The 14,695-nt window shown below is 29.9% G+C and overlaps 1 protein-coding gene across 1 annotated transcript; it reads left to right on the plus strand.

Annotated features, from left to right (window-relative positions):
* The first annotated feature begins 8,888 nt into the window (after positions 1–8,888).
* Positions 8,889–11,303, plus strand: LOC110662306 (ABC transporter G family member 23). Its single transcript, XM_021821240.2, has one exon. The coding sequence runs from the start codon at positions 9,159–9,161 to the stop codon at positions 11,112–11,114; it is 1,956 nt and encodes a 651-aa protein (XP_021676932.2). The 5' UTR covers positions 8,889–9,158; the 3' UTR covers positions 11,115–11,303.
* Positions 11,304–14,695: the final 3,392 nt, after the last annotated feature.

A 14,695-nucleotide genomic window follows, 5' to 3' on the forward strand; every position in this document is an offset into this window, starting at 1 on the left:
TCTGAGATAAAAATGATGAAAATTTAATTTTTTACTATGTACAGTGGTCATGGTCATGCATGAGCATAGGTCTAAGGGTGGGTTTAGGCCAAGTGGATGCACGCAGGGGCAGACACATACATTGAGCCAGTCTCACGTGCCTTCCTCTCATTGGCCATGCCATCTTTACGGGATATGCTTACAGGAAGATAAAGAAAATAAAAGCTCTCCTGCTTCTCGAGTCTTGACCCCCTTCTCTTTAACCCATTCATTAATTTATTTACTGTTTACCTCCGGTTTGGTCAAAAACTTATTGTTGCTATCTTGAGTTCTGAATTTGGCGATCAAAGCCCTTGTCCTGGAATGTGAAAAACTGAAAGAAACCATCAGGAGGGCGCAGAAGCAGGCTGCTTTTTCAGTGCATTGGAAATTGAAACTAGCTACATAACCTGAGGGTATAGCAGAGAGGTTCTTACTTCCTGCTTCCTGCCCAAGTACGGAGGTGAAGAAGCTTTGGAACTTTGGTTGTGGGGATGGGGGGCTAATGTTTGGTAACATTCTCCGATGCAAAAAAGCCAAAGTCAGTCTTAAGTTTGTGCTTGGGGTACATTTTGTGTCTTTGTTGGGGGAACATGACTTGGTAGTCCATCGGTTTGTATATGGCTCCAGAGTTTGATGCTGCTCTCTTCTCTTTTTTTCTCTCCCTCTCACAAATTTCCCTCCACCTTTATTTGACCAGAAAGTAGAAAGGCTGGGGTTGAGAACTTGAGATGTATGATGGAGGTTGATCCCTCTGTTTAGATCTGTACAGGGCGTGGCCTTCGTACGTCCAGTCTAGTCTACTCAGCTCAAACTCTATAAAAGATTGAACTTACACGAGATTTCATCCATTAATTTGATTTGATCTAAATCAAATCCTGGAGACCATTTGCGTTGATTGTGCTTTATAAGTAATAGTCTTTCTCCACCTTTTTTTTAACAGAAGTTCCTATCTACCTATTAAATATTATTTATATTATCAGCCCAACCTTTTTTTTTTTTAAATATATATATATATATATATATTTTAAGTATTTAAAAAATTATTTTAATTTTTTATAATTAAAATTTATTTTGTAAAAAATTAAAATTTATTAAATTTATTTTTAAATATTTTTTAATTAATATATTTAAAATAATAAAACAGTTTTCAATTGTGTGAAAAAAACTATATGTATATTTTTATTTATCCTTGGGTTAAAAAAAAAAGCTCAATTAGGCTTAAAAAAAGCCCAATTGGGCGGGCTACGGATATATTTGAAATTAAACTGATTAAGGGTATGTTTTGATTTAGCAGTTAAATATAATAATTGAATATAATTAATAATTGGTAATAAATAATTAATAATTAGAATATAATAATTGAATATAATTAATAACTGATAGGAGATAATTAATAGTCAATAACTAATATCCATAGTTGATATTAATTATTATTATTATATATAAAATAATTAATAAAAATATATATCATATTATTTATTTTATTATTAAAATAAATATATAATATTAATTTATTTTACAACATATTAAAAATATAATTATTTTTTAAGTATATTTGAAAATAAGATTATAATTATTTTATATTTACTTATTATTTATAGTAATTTAAAATAAACTATTGATAAAAAAATATTTTAAATACAAATTTTATAACTGATAGTTTTTTTAAATAATAATATAGTCTAAATAAAAAATAAAATCAAATCAAACTATCAGCAAGTAAAAAATAATTTTAAAACTAGAGATGATACGATCTGCCATTAATCAATATACTATTAATTATTTATTAGCTATCAGTTATATTTATTAAACACTTTAATTTACATATTTAAATGTATATTAATTATCAATTACATTTAAAAAGATAAATAAAAAACTCACTAAATTTATTTTGAAAATGAATCAAACAATAATTTAAAATTGATTGAAAATTATATTCTTGAAAGTTGGACTCGATTCCTTTTCGGAATCTTAAATTGAATTAAAATTAATTAAATTAAGTTAATTTAATTTAATATATTTTTAATAAGAAAATCACTTATTCAGTCATCAACTGTTTGTTATTATAAAAAGTTATTCATTAAATTAAAATTATAATTCTTAAATTAAAACTGAAATTGAATTAAAAATATTGAAATCGAATCCTGAATCCGCCTCGTGGTCCGATTCAGAGCTTAGAGCGCAAATGTCCGGAACCGCAGATTCTCATAACTGTAACTCTCCATAGGCCGGTGCTAGGCCCAAATCCATAAAAGAAAAAAGGGTTCAATCATTTAATTTTGAGCCAAAAGTGGAAAATTCTCATAAGATATCTTCGTGCTACTGATTAACGTATGCTTTTACTCATAATTATATAAAATTTATTTTTAATTTAGAATTTAATTTTTTATTTTAAAAATAATTAATTTTTGTAGGTTAAAAGAGAATATAAATTTTAAAATTTTACAAATATTCTATCATTTTCGCTAATTACATATGTATCATTTTTTTTTCTTTTTAGCTTAGCCGGTCCTATTCACACCCACTCTCATATCTTTAAAAATAATTTTAAATTATATATTATTAAATTAAAATTTATTAATATAAATAAATATTTTATAATTAATATAATAATTGATATTTAAATTATATTTAAACTTTCTTTGGCAAAAATTTTTGAGATATACATCTCTTATTTATATTATTCAATGACATAATATTTATACTAATATTTAAAAGTTGCGAGAATGATTTATAAAATATTATCATCCTAATTTTAAAAGTTGAGAAAGTGTTTTAACTAAGATAAAAAAAATATCATTATTTTTAATAAATATTTTTACTTTAAATTATTATATAAATAATTAATATTAATTAAAAATTATTTAAATAACTAATACTATTGAGTAAATCCTTATTTTTATTAAAAAAACATTTGAATTATATTTTTTTAAAAAATTAAGCATATAATAAATGTTGAAATATTTGATCATTTACATGAGAATAATAAATTGAAAAATATGAAATGTGTATTAACATATACAGAAATTTACTAGCCATATACATAACTTGAAATTGAAAAAAAAAGAAAAAGAAAGAGTGACGTTGAAAGGAAAAGTAAATTATTGAATATATTCAATGTATTAAAAAAAATAATGCATTTATCACTCACAAAAAATAAATTATTCTCTAAATTTAATAATATAAAACTCACGATGTGAGATTGGATATGTACCAAGAATATTTAATAATGCCGTAAGGCGGAGGAGCTTGTATTGTCTAGCTCCTCCTATCTGGTAGTTTTGGAATTATAAAGAAAATTTGAGGCACTGAAGTAGTGTCTGGTTCTCCTCTTAATCTCACCCGCGAAACCGTTAATTGTCTCTCTTCTCATTAATTATCCATTTACATTAATTAATATTTTCCTATGGTATATATGCTGAAATTAAGAAATACTGTCGTAATCCAGCTTAGTTTTCTCCAATTTTTACTCACTGGAGTCAATAGAAGAACAAAAATATTAAATAATCCTGCAAAAGAAAATCGAGTAAACTAAGATCCCTTGAAATTAACATACATATACCAACAAGGGGTAGTTGAAACTTGGAAAATAGAGTAGAAAAGACGATGAAAAGAGAGAAGTGGGAGGATTATTATAGCAGCAGAAATATGACGAGAGAAAACAGACTAGAAACAAGTCCAGGTTTCTTGGAGTGATATACTACTTTAGCAGCAGCTTTATTTCTTCATGCACGTTTTGCAGGCAGAGACTTCTTGTCTTGAAAATGAGCAGCAGTGGATTGTTCTTGAGGATGAGTAATTGTGGTAGGATTTGTTGGTCTTTCATTCACAGTAGTAACACCACCACCACTTGAACCTTCACTGCTATGACCCACGATTGTTACTCCTGCTTTTGCCCTCACTAATGAGTCTCCTAGCGGCCCATCGCCAGTCAGTATCTCCGGCGGCAACACTTGAGACGCTTGCCGTCTGTGACGAGACATGTCTCTTTGTTTTCTTTCCTACCTTTCTTTGTTGATTTTCTGAGAGAGAAAGAGAGAGACTGATGAACTCAGTGCTTGTAGTTATAGGCAATATATACATATATATGCCCTCAAGTTTTAATTTGAAAATGTATTTTTCTGTTGAATTGATATCCCAAACCTTCAATAACACGGGCAGTGGTACGATGGCAGCAATTAATAAAGGGCAGGTAGCTGCCTTAATTTCTTTTGCTAAGATATGAAATAGTTTGGCATGTGTCATTGTCATTATCAATGCAAAACCAAAATAATAATTTTCGAAAGAGATGAAGTGAAGAAACAAAAATCTGTTAACGGCTACCAAACTCATCTAACTCTAAATTTCTATACAATCGTAAAACAAACAAATTTATGCATGGCAAAGCCTAAAACTAAGGCAATATGAACAACAAGATAAATAAAATTTTCCTCTCACCTTTTTTTTTTTTTTAAATATTGAAGGGGAAATGAGTATAGTCAATTTCCCTTTCCTTTATTCTTTTATAAGTTTGAAATTGATTGCACGCTAACATGGCTCAATTCTCTTCCATTCTCCCAAGCTAGTTCCTTTCATTATTCATTTTCCTTATTTCTTAATTAATCTTTTAGTATTTTACAAAACTTTCATTAATTTATTAATTTGATCATTAGAGGTTACGTAATAGGAAGACCCATCACTCTACTTTTAACTCTGATTATGTTTTTGAGTTACACGCGACTCAAATTCAATTTTTGATTGCTTCGAGTGCTTTGATTGGTGAACAAAAACTCAATTTTTATTCTTACTTGATGAATCATCTATCTCATACTTAAGAATGAAAGCACTAAAGAATGTTAAACTTTAAATTTATTAGGACATCGATCATAATTTTAAATAAAATTATAATTTCACAAAGTTAAAATTGATTTTATTCATAATATTATTGTTGGGGTCATGCCCAATCCACATGTGAAGATAAGATAAAGCAAACGACAATAGGATGCTTGTAGGGCTAACTACCACTTGTTGAACGTTTGCTCTAGGCGATTTTGGTTACCTAACTACCTAATCAAATTTAGGTATTAATAAATTTTAATTTGAATAATGTATTAAAATGATTTATAAAATTTTAAATATAAATTTTAATGATAATTAAATAAATTAAATTAAATTAAATACTTTTTTTTTGCTAATAAATGCAAATATTTTTCTTTTCTAAATATTTTTTTTTTCACTAATAAATTAAATTAAATGACACACATGCGACTGATTAAGAGAAATTATATATAAAATAAAAATATATAATATATATTTATATGTAATAAAAAAATAAATCTAAAGACGAATTTATGAATAAGGGTGTGTTTTATATTAATATTAAAATTACTATAACTGTTAAGAAATTAGCCATTTAAATATTAAAAAATAATTTAAAGTTAAATTTATATATTTTAATTAAAAAAATTTTAAAAGGATTGAACAATTTTTTAAAATAATACTGTTAGAATATAATACTATTAGAATGTCATGACTCAAAATTTTGAGCTGTGATCAGTGCATAATTTAAGTATTCTTAAATGATGCAAGTCTTATTAGAGTATCTTGAATAAATATATTATCACTTACTAATCTCAAAAAAATAGCCAAAATCCAAATAAATAAAATACTGAATAAATATAATAAATATCCCATAAGTAAATTGCAGAGTCTCTGCAGATTTCAAATAAAAACTTAAACTGTTCAACAAGCTAAATTAGTTATTAGTCCGAGGAAACATGAATTCGGGCATACCATGAGATAAAAAATTAAAGATTGACCCTCTCCAGAAAATGGACTGAATATTTAGATCAGCTGCAGAATTCTACTGATATAAAATAGATAACAGACAGAGAAAACGTGGTTTGAGCTAATGCTCAGTGAATGATAATTATAACACACAACGAGATAGGAACAGACAGACGCTTGATTAATTTCACAATAAATTTTCTATTCAATGAAATCATGCTCATGCTATCAAAATCATTAATAAAATAATTTCATAAAACATATATATAAAAGAAATTCATTCAATAAAAATTTTATGGTATAGTACACCAGAGTGATGATACCCCACATCACCAAAGACCAGATGGTAAGCACACTACTAAATATTATATACTCTTCTCCTCATTCACATATATTAATACATATGATACTAATGCAAACCATAAACTGCAATGATGCATGACTCGACAATGCAACCTAATACAGTGATATTCCACATGGTGGGGCCAGATAACAGAAACAAATACTGGGCACAGGTACCAATTCAAAACAGAAAATCAATTTGTACAAATCAATCAAAATCAACAAAAAATTTTAGATAGCAAATAATAACTGATATTGCAATTTCAGAAAGTCAATAAGATCAAATCAATCTCAAATAAATTCAGTATAACACATTAGTAAATTTTATAGGCAAATATCAATCAATATAACGACACTAAAGGCCTGTTCTCGGGATCCTAATGGCTTTAATGCAGAGATAATTGATAAAATTAATTATTTAATCAAAATTGAAATAAAATTTAATAATAAAATAAAACTATAGAACCTCATATGTAAAATAATTGTTATAATATTGATTTAAAATTTCATTTAATAATAATTTTAATGCTAAGAAATTTTAAAAAGGCCTAAAACGATGACATGTACTATAATTACCACTCACCTGAAACCTCTAAGATAATAGTTATTTTCAATAAAAGAGAAGTAAATTCAACTGACATATTGAATATTCAAATTTTCTACACACTCAAAATATAAAAAAAATATCAAATAATAATAATAAAAAATAATTTTAATATATATATATATATATATATATATATATATATATATATATATATATATATATATATATATATATATATCCGGTGGGACGTGATGAATGGGACAGTTGAATGGGATGAATGGGACGCAGAGCCGATTCTTATGTGTGTGTATATATATATATATAATAATTAATTATTATTTAATAATAATTATGATTAATTTAATTTAATATTAATAATTAAAGAAGAAAAAAAGTAAACTTTTAAAGTAGTTGTAATAAATAAAAAAGGAAAATAAAATTAGATTCACCTATTATTAAATAAAGAATGAAAATTTTTATATTAAAAATAGAATTAATGGTGATAAATTAAAAAATAAAATTTAAAAATTTTTATGTGTATCAAATTATAAATCGTATATGTATATATATATATATATATATATATATAAATAAATAAAAGGTAATGAAAATATCTGTTAAATGTATTTAGTAAAAAAAAGAGATAATAGATAAATTTTGAAAGTAAAATTTAACGGAAGAGATAATTGGAATATATATGTTTTAAAAGTTTTATTAAATTTAACTATAATAAGAGTTATTATTGAATTAAATTATTTAAATTATAAATATATATTTAATTTTAAAATTAATATATATATTTAAAAATAAATAAGTAGGTTATTTAATAAAAAATATATATTTTTATAAATATATTAAATTATTATTAATTTAATTAAAATAAAATAATAATATATAATAAATATATATAAATTTCCACGCGGAATATAAATCGTAAGTGGTGCGAAAGTGGTTGAGAAGGAGCCAAATTTTTTTGTTTTGATTCATTAATTGGATGTTAGATATTTGTGGGATCACAGTGTCCTATGGCCACGTTCAATTTTGGGGACGTGTGTCAATGTCACTCTTGCCATTAATGATAGAATACGATTCAGTTCGAATAAATCATTTAGAATGAAAAAAAAAAAAAAAATTCTGGCACAATTATATATAATTTAATTTTTTTAAAATAAATTATTTTAAAATTATTTTTTTTTCATTTTAAATATAAAAATTAAAAAATGTATTCAAATTAAATTTTTACAAAATTATAATAATTTACAAATAAGAAATTATGATAAAGGAATGAATAATTAATTTTATTCTCTTTTTAAGGGTATAGGATGTTGAATTTTGGATATTAGACATGCAAGATAAAAAGAATATTGGGTGGATTAATTAACATTTTAATATTTAAATTAGTAATGAGAATTAGATTATGATAGAATAGGTAAAATTAATTAATATACACATTTGATAGAATAGGTAAAATATTCATGCTTGAATATCAAAAAATTGCATATCAAATAAAAAAATTTATTAATTAATATAGTAAAGTAATAAATAGTTGTGCTGACAAATTGTGAGTGCGTATGATAACCATAAATAGGGTTTTGTTGATTCATTTTACTTTTTGTTTTTACTGGAAATAAAATAGATATATTTTTTTAATTATCAATTGCTAAGAAAAAGTAAAATAAATGGAAATTTTCATTTCACCATTCAGTCAGTAAATAGTAAATTATTAGAAGGAGAGTGAAAGGAAATTATCCAAACTAAAAATTGAATTAATTTTTTTTTAAAAAAATATATTAATTATTTAAGGATATTATTATAATAATTTATGACAAATAAAATTGGTATATTTCATGGGAAAAAAAATGCAAATTAACCAAATGAAAAAGAAACATGACTGCTGTAAAAAATAACTTTGAATTTTTATCAAAAGATTTTTGACAAGGTGTTTGCATAGAGGTTAATAATGAGCAATGGCAAGATGAGACAAGGAAACTGGAAAGAGTAGTGAGATGGGCTTCATCTACTGGACATCTCTCATGGGCCACACCTACTATTTCCAGTCTTTAATTGGCTCCTAGTGAACGCTGGTGCAAAACAAAAACTATTAGCCCAAGCTATTGTCGCTATGGGCTCACCATTGATCTATGACCTATCGATTCTAACAAAAACAATGGGGTTCTTAGAGCTTCCATTGCAGGAAATTAATATATTTTGTTGAAGAAATATGTTGAATCTTTTGATGAGCAATGTCAAATTAGTCAACTTTCTTAGGTCACCAAACACTGCCAAACCTTTCACCACACCATTCATAGCAGAAAAGAAACTGATGAAAGAAAAATGTATCTTCTTTGGCAATCAACCATTTCAATTCTTTGGGTTGGTCCAACCTCCATGTCTCACCTTGGCCTAAATTTCCACTTCAAAAACCTCCTATGTGCTTCAATTCCCTCCATCAATTCATCTAATTCACCCCACCAATATCAATATGGCCACTTGTTTTCATCAACGACCAAGCATAGAAGAAGACTCAGTTATACTCTTCTCAACTTCTGAAGAATCCACCAGTTGCTCCTCTTCCTTCCAACACTCTCCGCCGCCACCGCCACCATCACTACCATCTCATCATCACAATTCACAAATATCTTACAAGCTTGATGTAAGAAACCTTTCCTATACCATATGTCCTAGTGGGTCAATATGTGCTTCATTTTTTCACTTGGTGCAAAAGCCTAAGCCTGTTAACATTCTTCAATCAGTCTCCTTCCAAGCAATAAGCTCTGAAATTCTTGCCATTGTCGGCCCGAGTGGTACTGGGAAATCTAGTCTTCTTCGGATAATATCAGGCAGAGTGAGAGATGAAGATTTTGATCCCAAGAGTGTATCGATAAATGATCGGTGTGTATCTAGCCCGGCTCAGTTGAGGAAGATATGTGGATTTGTAGCACAAGAAGATAATTTGCTTCCTTTACTTACTGTAAAGGAAACTCTCATGTATAGTGCCAAGTTTAGGCTCAAAGAAATGAGTTCAAAAGATAGAGAAAAAAGGGTTGAGAGCTTGATGCTAGAGCTTGGCCTTTCACATGTTGCAGATAGTTTTGTTGGCGATGAAGAGAACAGAGGGATATCTGGGGGAGAAAGAAAGAGGGTGTCTATTGGAGTTGATGTGATTCATGACCCACCAATTTTACTCCTTGATGAACCAACTTCCGGCCTAGACAGCACCTCAGCACTTCAAGTGATTGAGCTACTTTCTTCCATGGCAAAAGCAAGGCAAAGAACTGTTGTGTTATCTATACACCAACCTAGCTATAGAATTCTTGGTTATATTCACAACTTTGTGGTCCTCTCTCGTGGCTCGGTTGTCCATAATGGTAGCCTGGAATCATTGGAGGAAACCATATATAAACTGGGATTCCAGATTCCATTGCAACTAAATGCTCTAGAGTTTGCAATGGAAATCATACAGAAACTTGAAGACTATTCAAATTCCAAAACCTGCTTATCTCCTCTAGAGTACTCAATTTGGCATGGGGAAGCAATTGGCCAAGCTCAAGAAGGTACCATCGAGAGCCAAAAAATGGGTAATTGTTATTTTGTTAATTTGGCTGAGATTATGTTTCTATGTTCAAGATTTTGGAAGGTCATTTACAGGACGAAGCAGCTATTCTTGGCAAGAACAATGCAAGCACTTGTTGGAGGATTTGGCTTAGGCAGTGTATATATGAAGGTGAGGAAGGATGAAGGAGGAGTTGCTGAGAGATTAGGCCTCTTTGCTTTTAGCCTAAGCTTTCTTCTTTCTTCCACAGTGGAAGCACTTCCAATATATCTTCAAGAAAGAAGAGTTCTGATGAAAGAAGCCTCCAGAGGAGCATACAGAATCTCCTCTTATATGATTGCCAACACCATAATTTTCTTGCCTTTCTTGTTTGCTGTGGCTTTGCTTTTCTCTGTCCCTGTTTATTGGCTTGTGGGACTTAATCCCTCATTTTCTGCCTTCACATTCTTCACTTTCGTTGTTTGGATTATAGTCTTGATGGCTAGTTCTCTAGTACTTTTCCTCAGTGCAATCTCTCCAGACTTCATTTCAGGGAATTCACTAATCTGCACAGTTCTTGGAGCTTTCTTCCTCTTCTCGGGCTACTTCATTCCAAAAGATAGCATCCCAAAATATTGGATATTCATGTACTATGTATCTCTCTACCGGTATCCATTGGATTCACTTCTTACAAATGAGTATTGGAGTGCAAGAAGTGAATGTTTCTATTGGCATGGTGAAGATCATTCTCAGTGTTTGCTTACTGGAAATGATGTGTTGAAGAGTAGAGGACTTGAAAAGGACAGTAGGTGGATTAATGTTGGGATTATGTTGGGGTTCTTTGTGTTCTATCGTCTGCTTTGTTGGGTCATTCTTGCACGAAGGGCTTCAAAAACAACAATATAAGAATGTAGAATAAGCTCAAGTAATTGATTTAAGTTCAAAAACAATAAAAAAAAATTGTGTAATCTCACCATAATGATACATTTAGGTGCACACATATTGTTTGTATTTAGAATTTATCTTTTTCTTATTCTGTTAGTACTTTTCTTTGTGATACAAATAAATTTTCTAATAAATATAATTTTTCTCTAATTTCTCAAATTTATATAAAAAAACATGATCTTATCATTTTATGACACTCAAATGTTAAATTCGAAATACTAAAATGTCGCGGATTATAAAATTAAGTACCCATTTTTCATCAACTTTTCCCTTTATACTGTTTGGTGACATAATATTTATATTAATATTTAAAGATTGAGAGAGTAATTCATAAAAATTACTGTTAACTTTTAAAGATGGAGATAACATTTTTACTAAAATCAATAAGATTATATCACTATTTTAACATTTAACAACAAATATTTTTATCGAATATTTTTTATTGCTATATAAATAATTACCTACTAACAACTAACGGCTAATAATTATTAAAATAGTTAATAGTTATTACAATAATTAATATTATTGAACATAGTTTTTGTCACGACTCAACCTATGGGCCGGACCGGCACTAGAATTTGGGCCAGCCTAAAGCCTCCGAGGCCCGTAGTAAGCCTAACTATTCATTAACCCAACTCTAAGGCCCATTTGGGCTCAATTTCAAGAATTCAACCGGACAGAGTCCGGCCATAAAATAGACCTTTCAACGGGGAATTTTTTACTCACTCTACCTGTAAACACAATATATATCAATTGGAGAGCTCAGCTCACCCTCCACATACTCATAATAACATAAAATAAATGGGAGCTCTGTTCCCTCATTCAGTCCATCAACATGCATAGAATAATAAGTTTACAGGTCCAAAATAGCAATTTATATTACAGACTCAATTCACATGAATATTTCTAACACATGCGGAAATTCTAGAAGTTTATAAAATTACACAAACATAAATAGATGACCTGCGAGGGAGAAAAGCAGGTTAACCTAAAAAAATCCTCCTGTGGCCTGGAAAAATATTGAACAGGAGTGAGCATTCGACTCAGAGAGTAAAATATCAATTTTAACTATAATCTCTATAACTATCTAAAACTAATGCATCCTGTAGAGTGAAATGCAACATCAGCAACAAATTCACATCATAACAGCAAAAAGGTAATTTGGAGCACTCACACACCCAGTAATATCAATCATAATATATGAGAGCTGATACTCTATACAGCTCTCTTAAATCCAACCTGGTGTTAACGAAGAACTCAAGCCGGACTTTCGCTTAATAAACCAAATCGGGGTCCCAGCGAAGAACTCAAGCCGTGACTACCCCGAAGGACTGGGTCCCAACGAAGATCTCAAGCCGTGTCTACCCGTCCTATCCATAGTCCACACCACATCACACGCACGCCAACGCACGCACACTGCTCCAAATTACCACAACAACATCCATGACACTTTAACAGTTATGAATGCAACATAAAACGTGACTAGAGTTTAACTATATAGATACATACATATAAGTGATGCATGGACATGCTTGAACATATAATAATAGTGAAATTACAATTAAAATTAATATTTTACTCACAGACTTGACAACGATTACTGTGGCGGCTGGGCGGAGGAAGAAGGCTGTCCCGGCTCACCTGACAATTATATTACAATTATTTAATAAATTGACTCAATGCAAATCAATAAAAGACCAAATTCGTCTTAAGTCGTGCCGAAAATCCGGCAAAGTCTCCCCTATACCTAGGACCTATCCAACCTGCAAAAGGGTTCAAAACACACTTCTATATTCACAATCCATATATCCACAACTCAATCACATCACACAGTCCCTCCTGGGCCCATCAAATCAGTCATCCATCACAATATGTAAAATTTTAATTTAGTCCTTATAATTGATCATTTTTGCAAAAACTGCCCAAACAAACTCTAAAAATTATAAAACTTTGCCCCGCTGTCCTTAGCAATATTACTAGGCTATTACAAAAAGAATCATAATTTTCTGAACTACCATGAATATTTTATGGATTTTTAATCCTATTTAAGCACTAGAAAATTACGAAAAGCAAGGTTTAGGTTTATCTTTTCCGATTCCGACTCCGAGGACGCGCTCAGGACGTCTGACAATGGTGGGGTAGCTAAAACCTCGATTTAATTCGGAGACTTTTTCCGGTAGCCGGTCTGTCTGGCTGGAAATTCACAGACCCGGATAACTGTCGAATTTCTGCGAATTGAAGATACTTACACGAAGCTCACAACACGGGGGTTAGTACATAAATTTTACGGAATTTTCTAAGCTCATTAAATGCTTGGAAAAACACTGCGAAATTTCGTGGGACCCACCGAAAAACGGTGTCGGAAAAATTTGAAATTTATATCGCCGCGAAGCTCTCGACGAGTGGAGCGCTCTGGTAATCTCGGTTTTCTCGTGGGGTTCACGGTTTGCGAGAAATTTAGCCCAAAAATCAAAATGGGCTAAAACTTCCCAGGTAAAAATTAGACAAACTGCTTAATGGATTTCGGTATTCTTAGTGTCTATGTAAAGCTCTCGACGAGTAGATGAATTTAGACACAAGACCCGGTCCGATTGGTGGCCAGATCGGCCGAATTTTGGTCGGGAAGAAGAAAAGTCGCGCGCTTGTAAGGGGGCGTTCGAGCTAGTTTTTTGGCCGTCTGGGGCGTCGGCCGGCCGTGTGGAAGGGGTGTGGCGGCGCACCAGCGAGCTGGGGTGGCTGGGGAGGCGGCGGCGCGGCAAGGGGAGAAGGGAGGAGAGAGAAAACGGGAGAGGAAGAGAGGAGGAGAAACGCGAGCGGGAGAGGAAGAAAAAAGAAGAAGAAAGCTGGTCCGATTCGATCGGTCCGATCCGGTCGAGTTCGATTCGGCCGGTTCGATCCAGAATTAAAATTTTAAATTTTTTTCTCTGCCTTGGGACCGAAAACGAGGTCCAAAAATTCCGAAAAAATTTCAGAAAACTCAGAAAAATTCCTAGACTCTAAATATATTTTTAGTTTTGCCACGTGGTCTTTAAATTAATTTTTAAAAATCATCAAAGTTTATATTTTCAGAAAATCTAACCCGATTTTTAAAATCAGAAAAATCTCAAATAATTTTCTTAAAATTTAAATAAAATTAAAATATCAATATCACTCATAAAATAATAAATTTAAAATTTTTGGGTGTTACAGTTTTAATTTTAATTTAATTGTTTTCATTTATAATCTAAATTTTACGCTTAATTAATCTGAGATTTTAAATCTAAATAATAATAAATTACTAGACAATATTTTATAAAGGAAAACTTTTTGTATTTCCTAACAGTGGTGATATAAATCCTTTTTAATTTTAAATTAATTTACTGGTTACAATTCAAATATTACTCTTAATTAACTTGACTTATTCATATATTTTCTAAATAGTTGTAGTTTTCAATTACACTTCAAATTTCACTACTTAATTAATTTATCTTCTAAATCTAAATAAAAGTAAATTATTAAAGTACTGATTTTTTTTTACAATACCTTAAAAAAGGAAAAAAAAA

This window comes from Hevea brasiliensis, chromosome 16 (genome assembly GCF_030052815.1).
Source record: "Hevea brasiliensis isolate MT/VB/25A 57/8 chromosome 16, ASM3005281v1, whole genome shotgun sequence".
Taxonomy (NCBI): Eukaryota; Viridiplantae; Streptophyta; class Magnoliopsida; order Malpighiales; family Euphorbiaceae; genus Hevea; species Hevea brasiliensis.

What these genes read in the sequence shown, in the direction of transcription:
- LOC110662306 (XM_021821240.2), top strand. Translation starts at nt 9,159, where the DNA reads ATGGCCACTTGTTTTCATCAACGACCAAGCATAGAAGAAGACTCAGTT.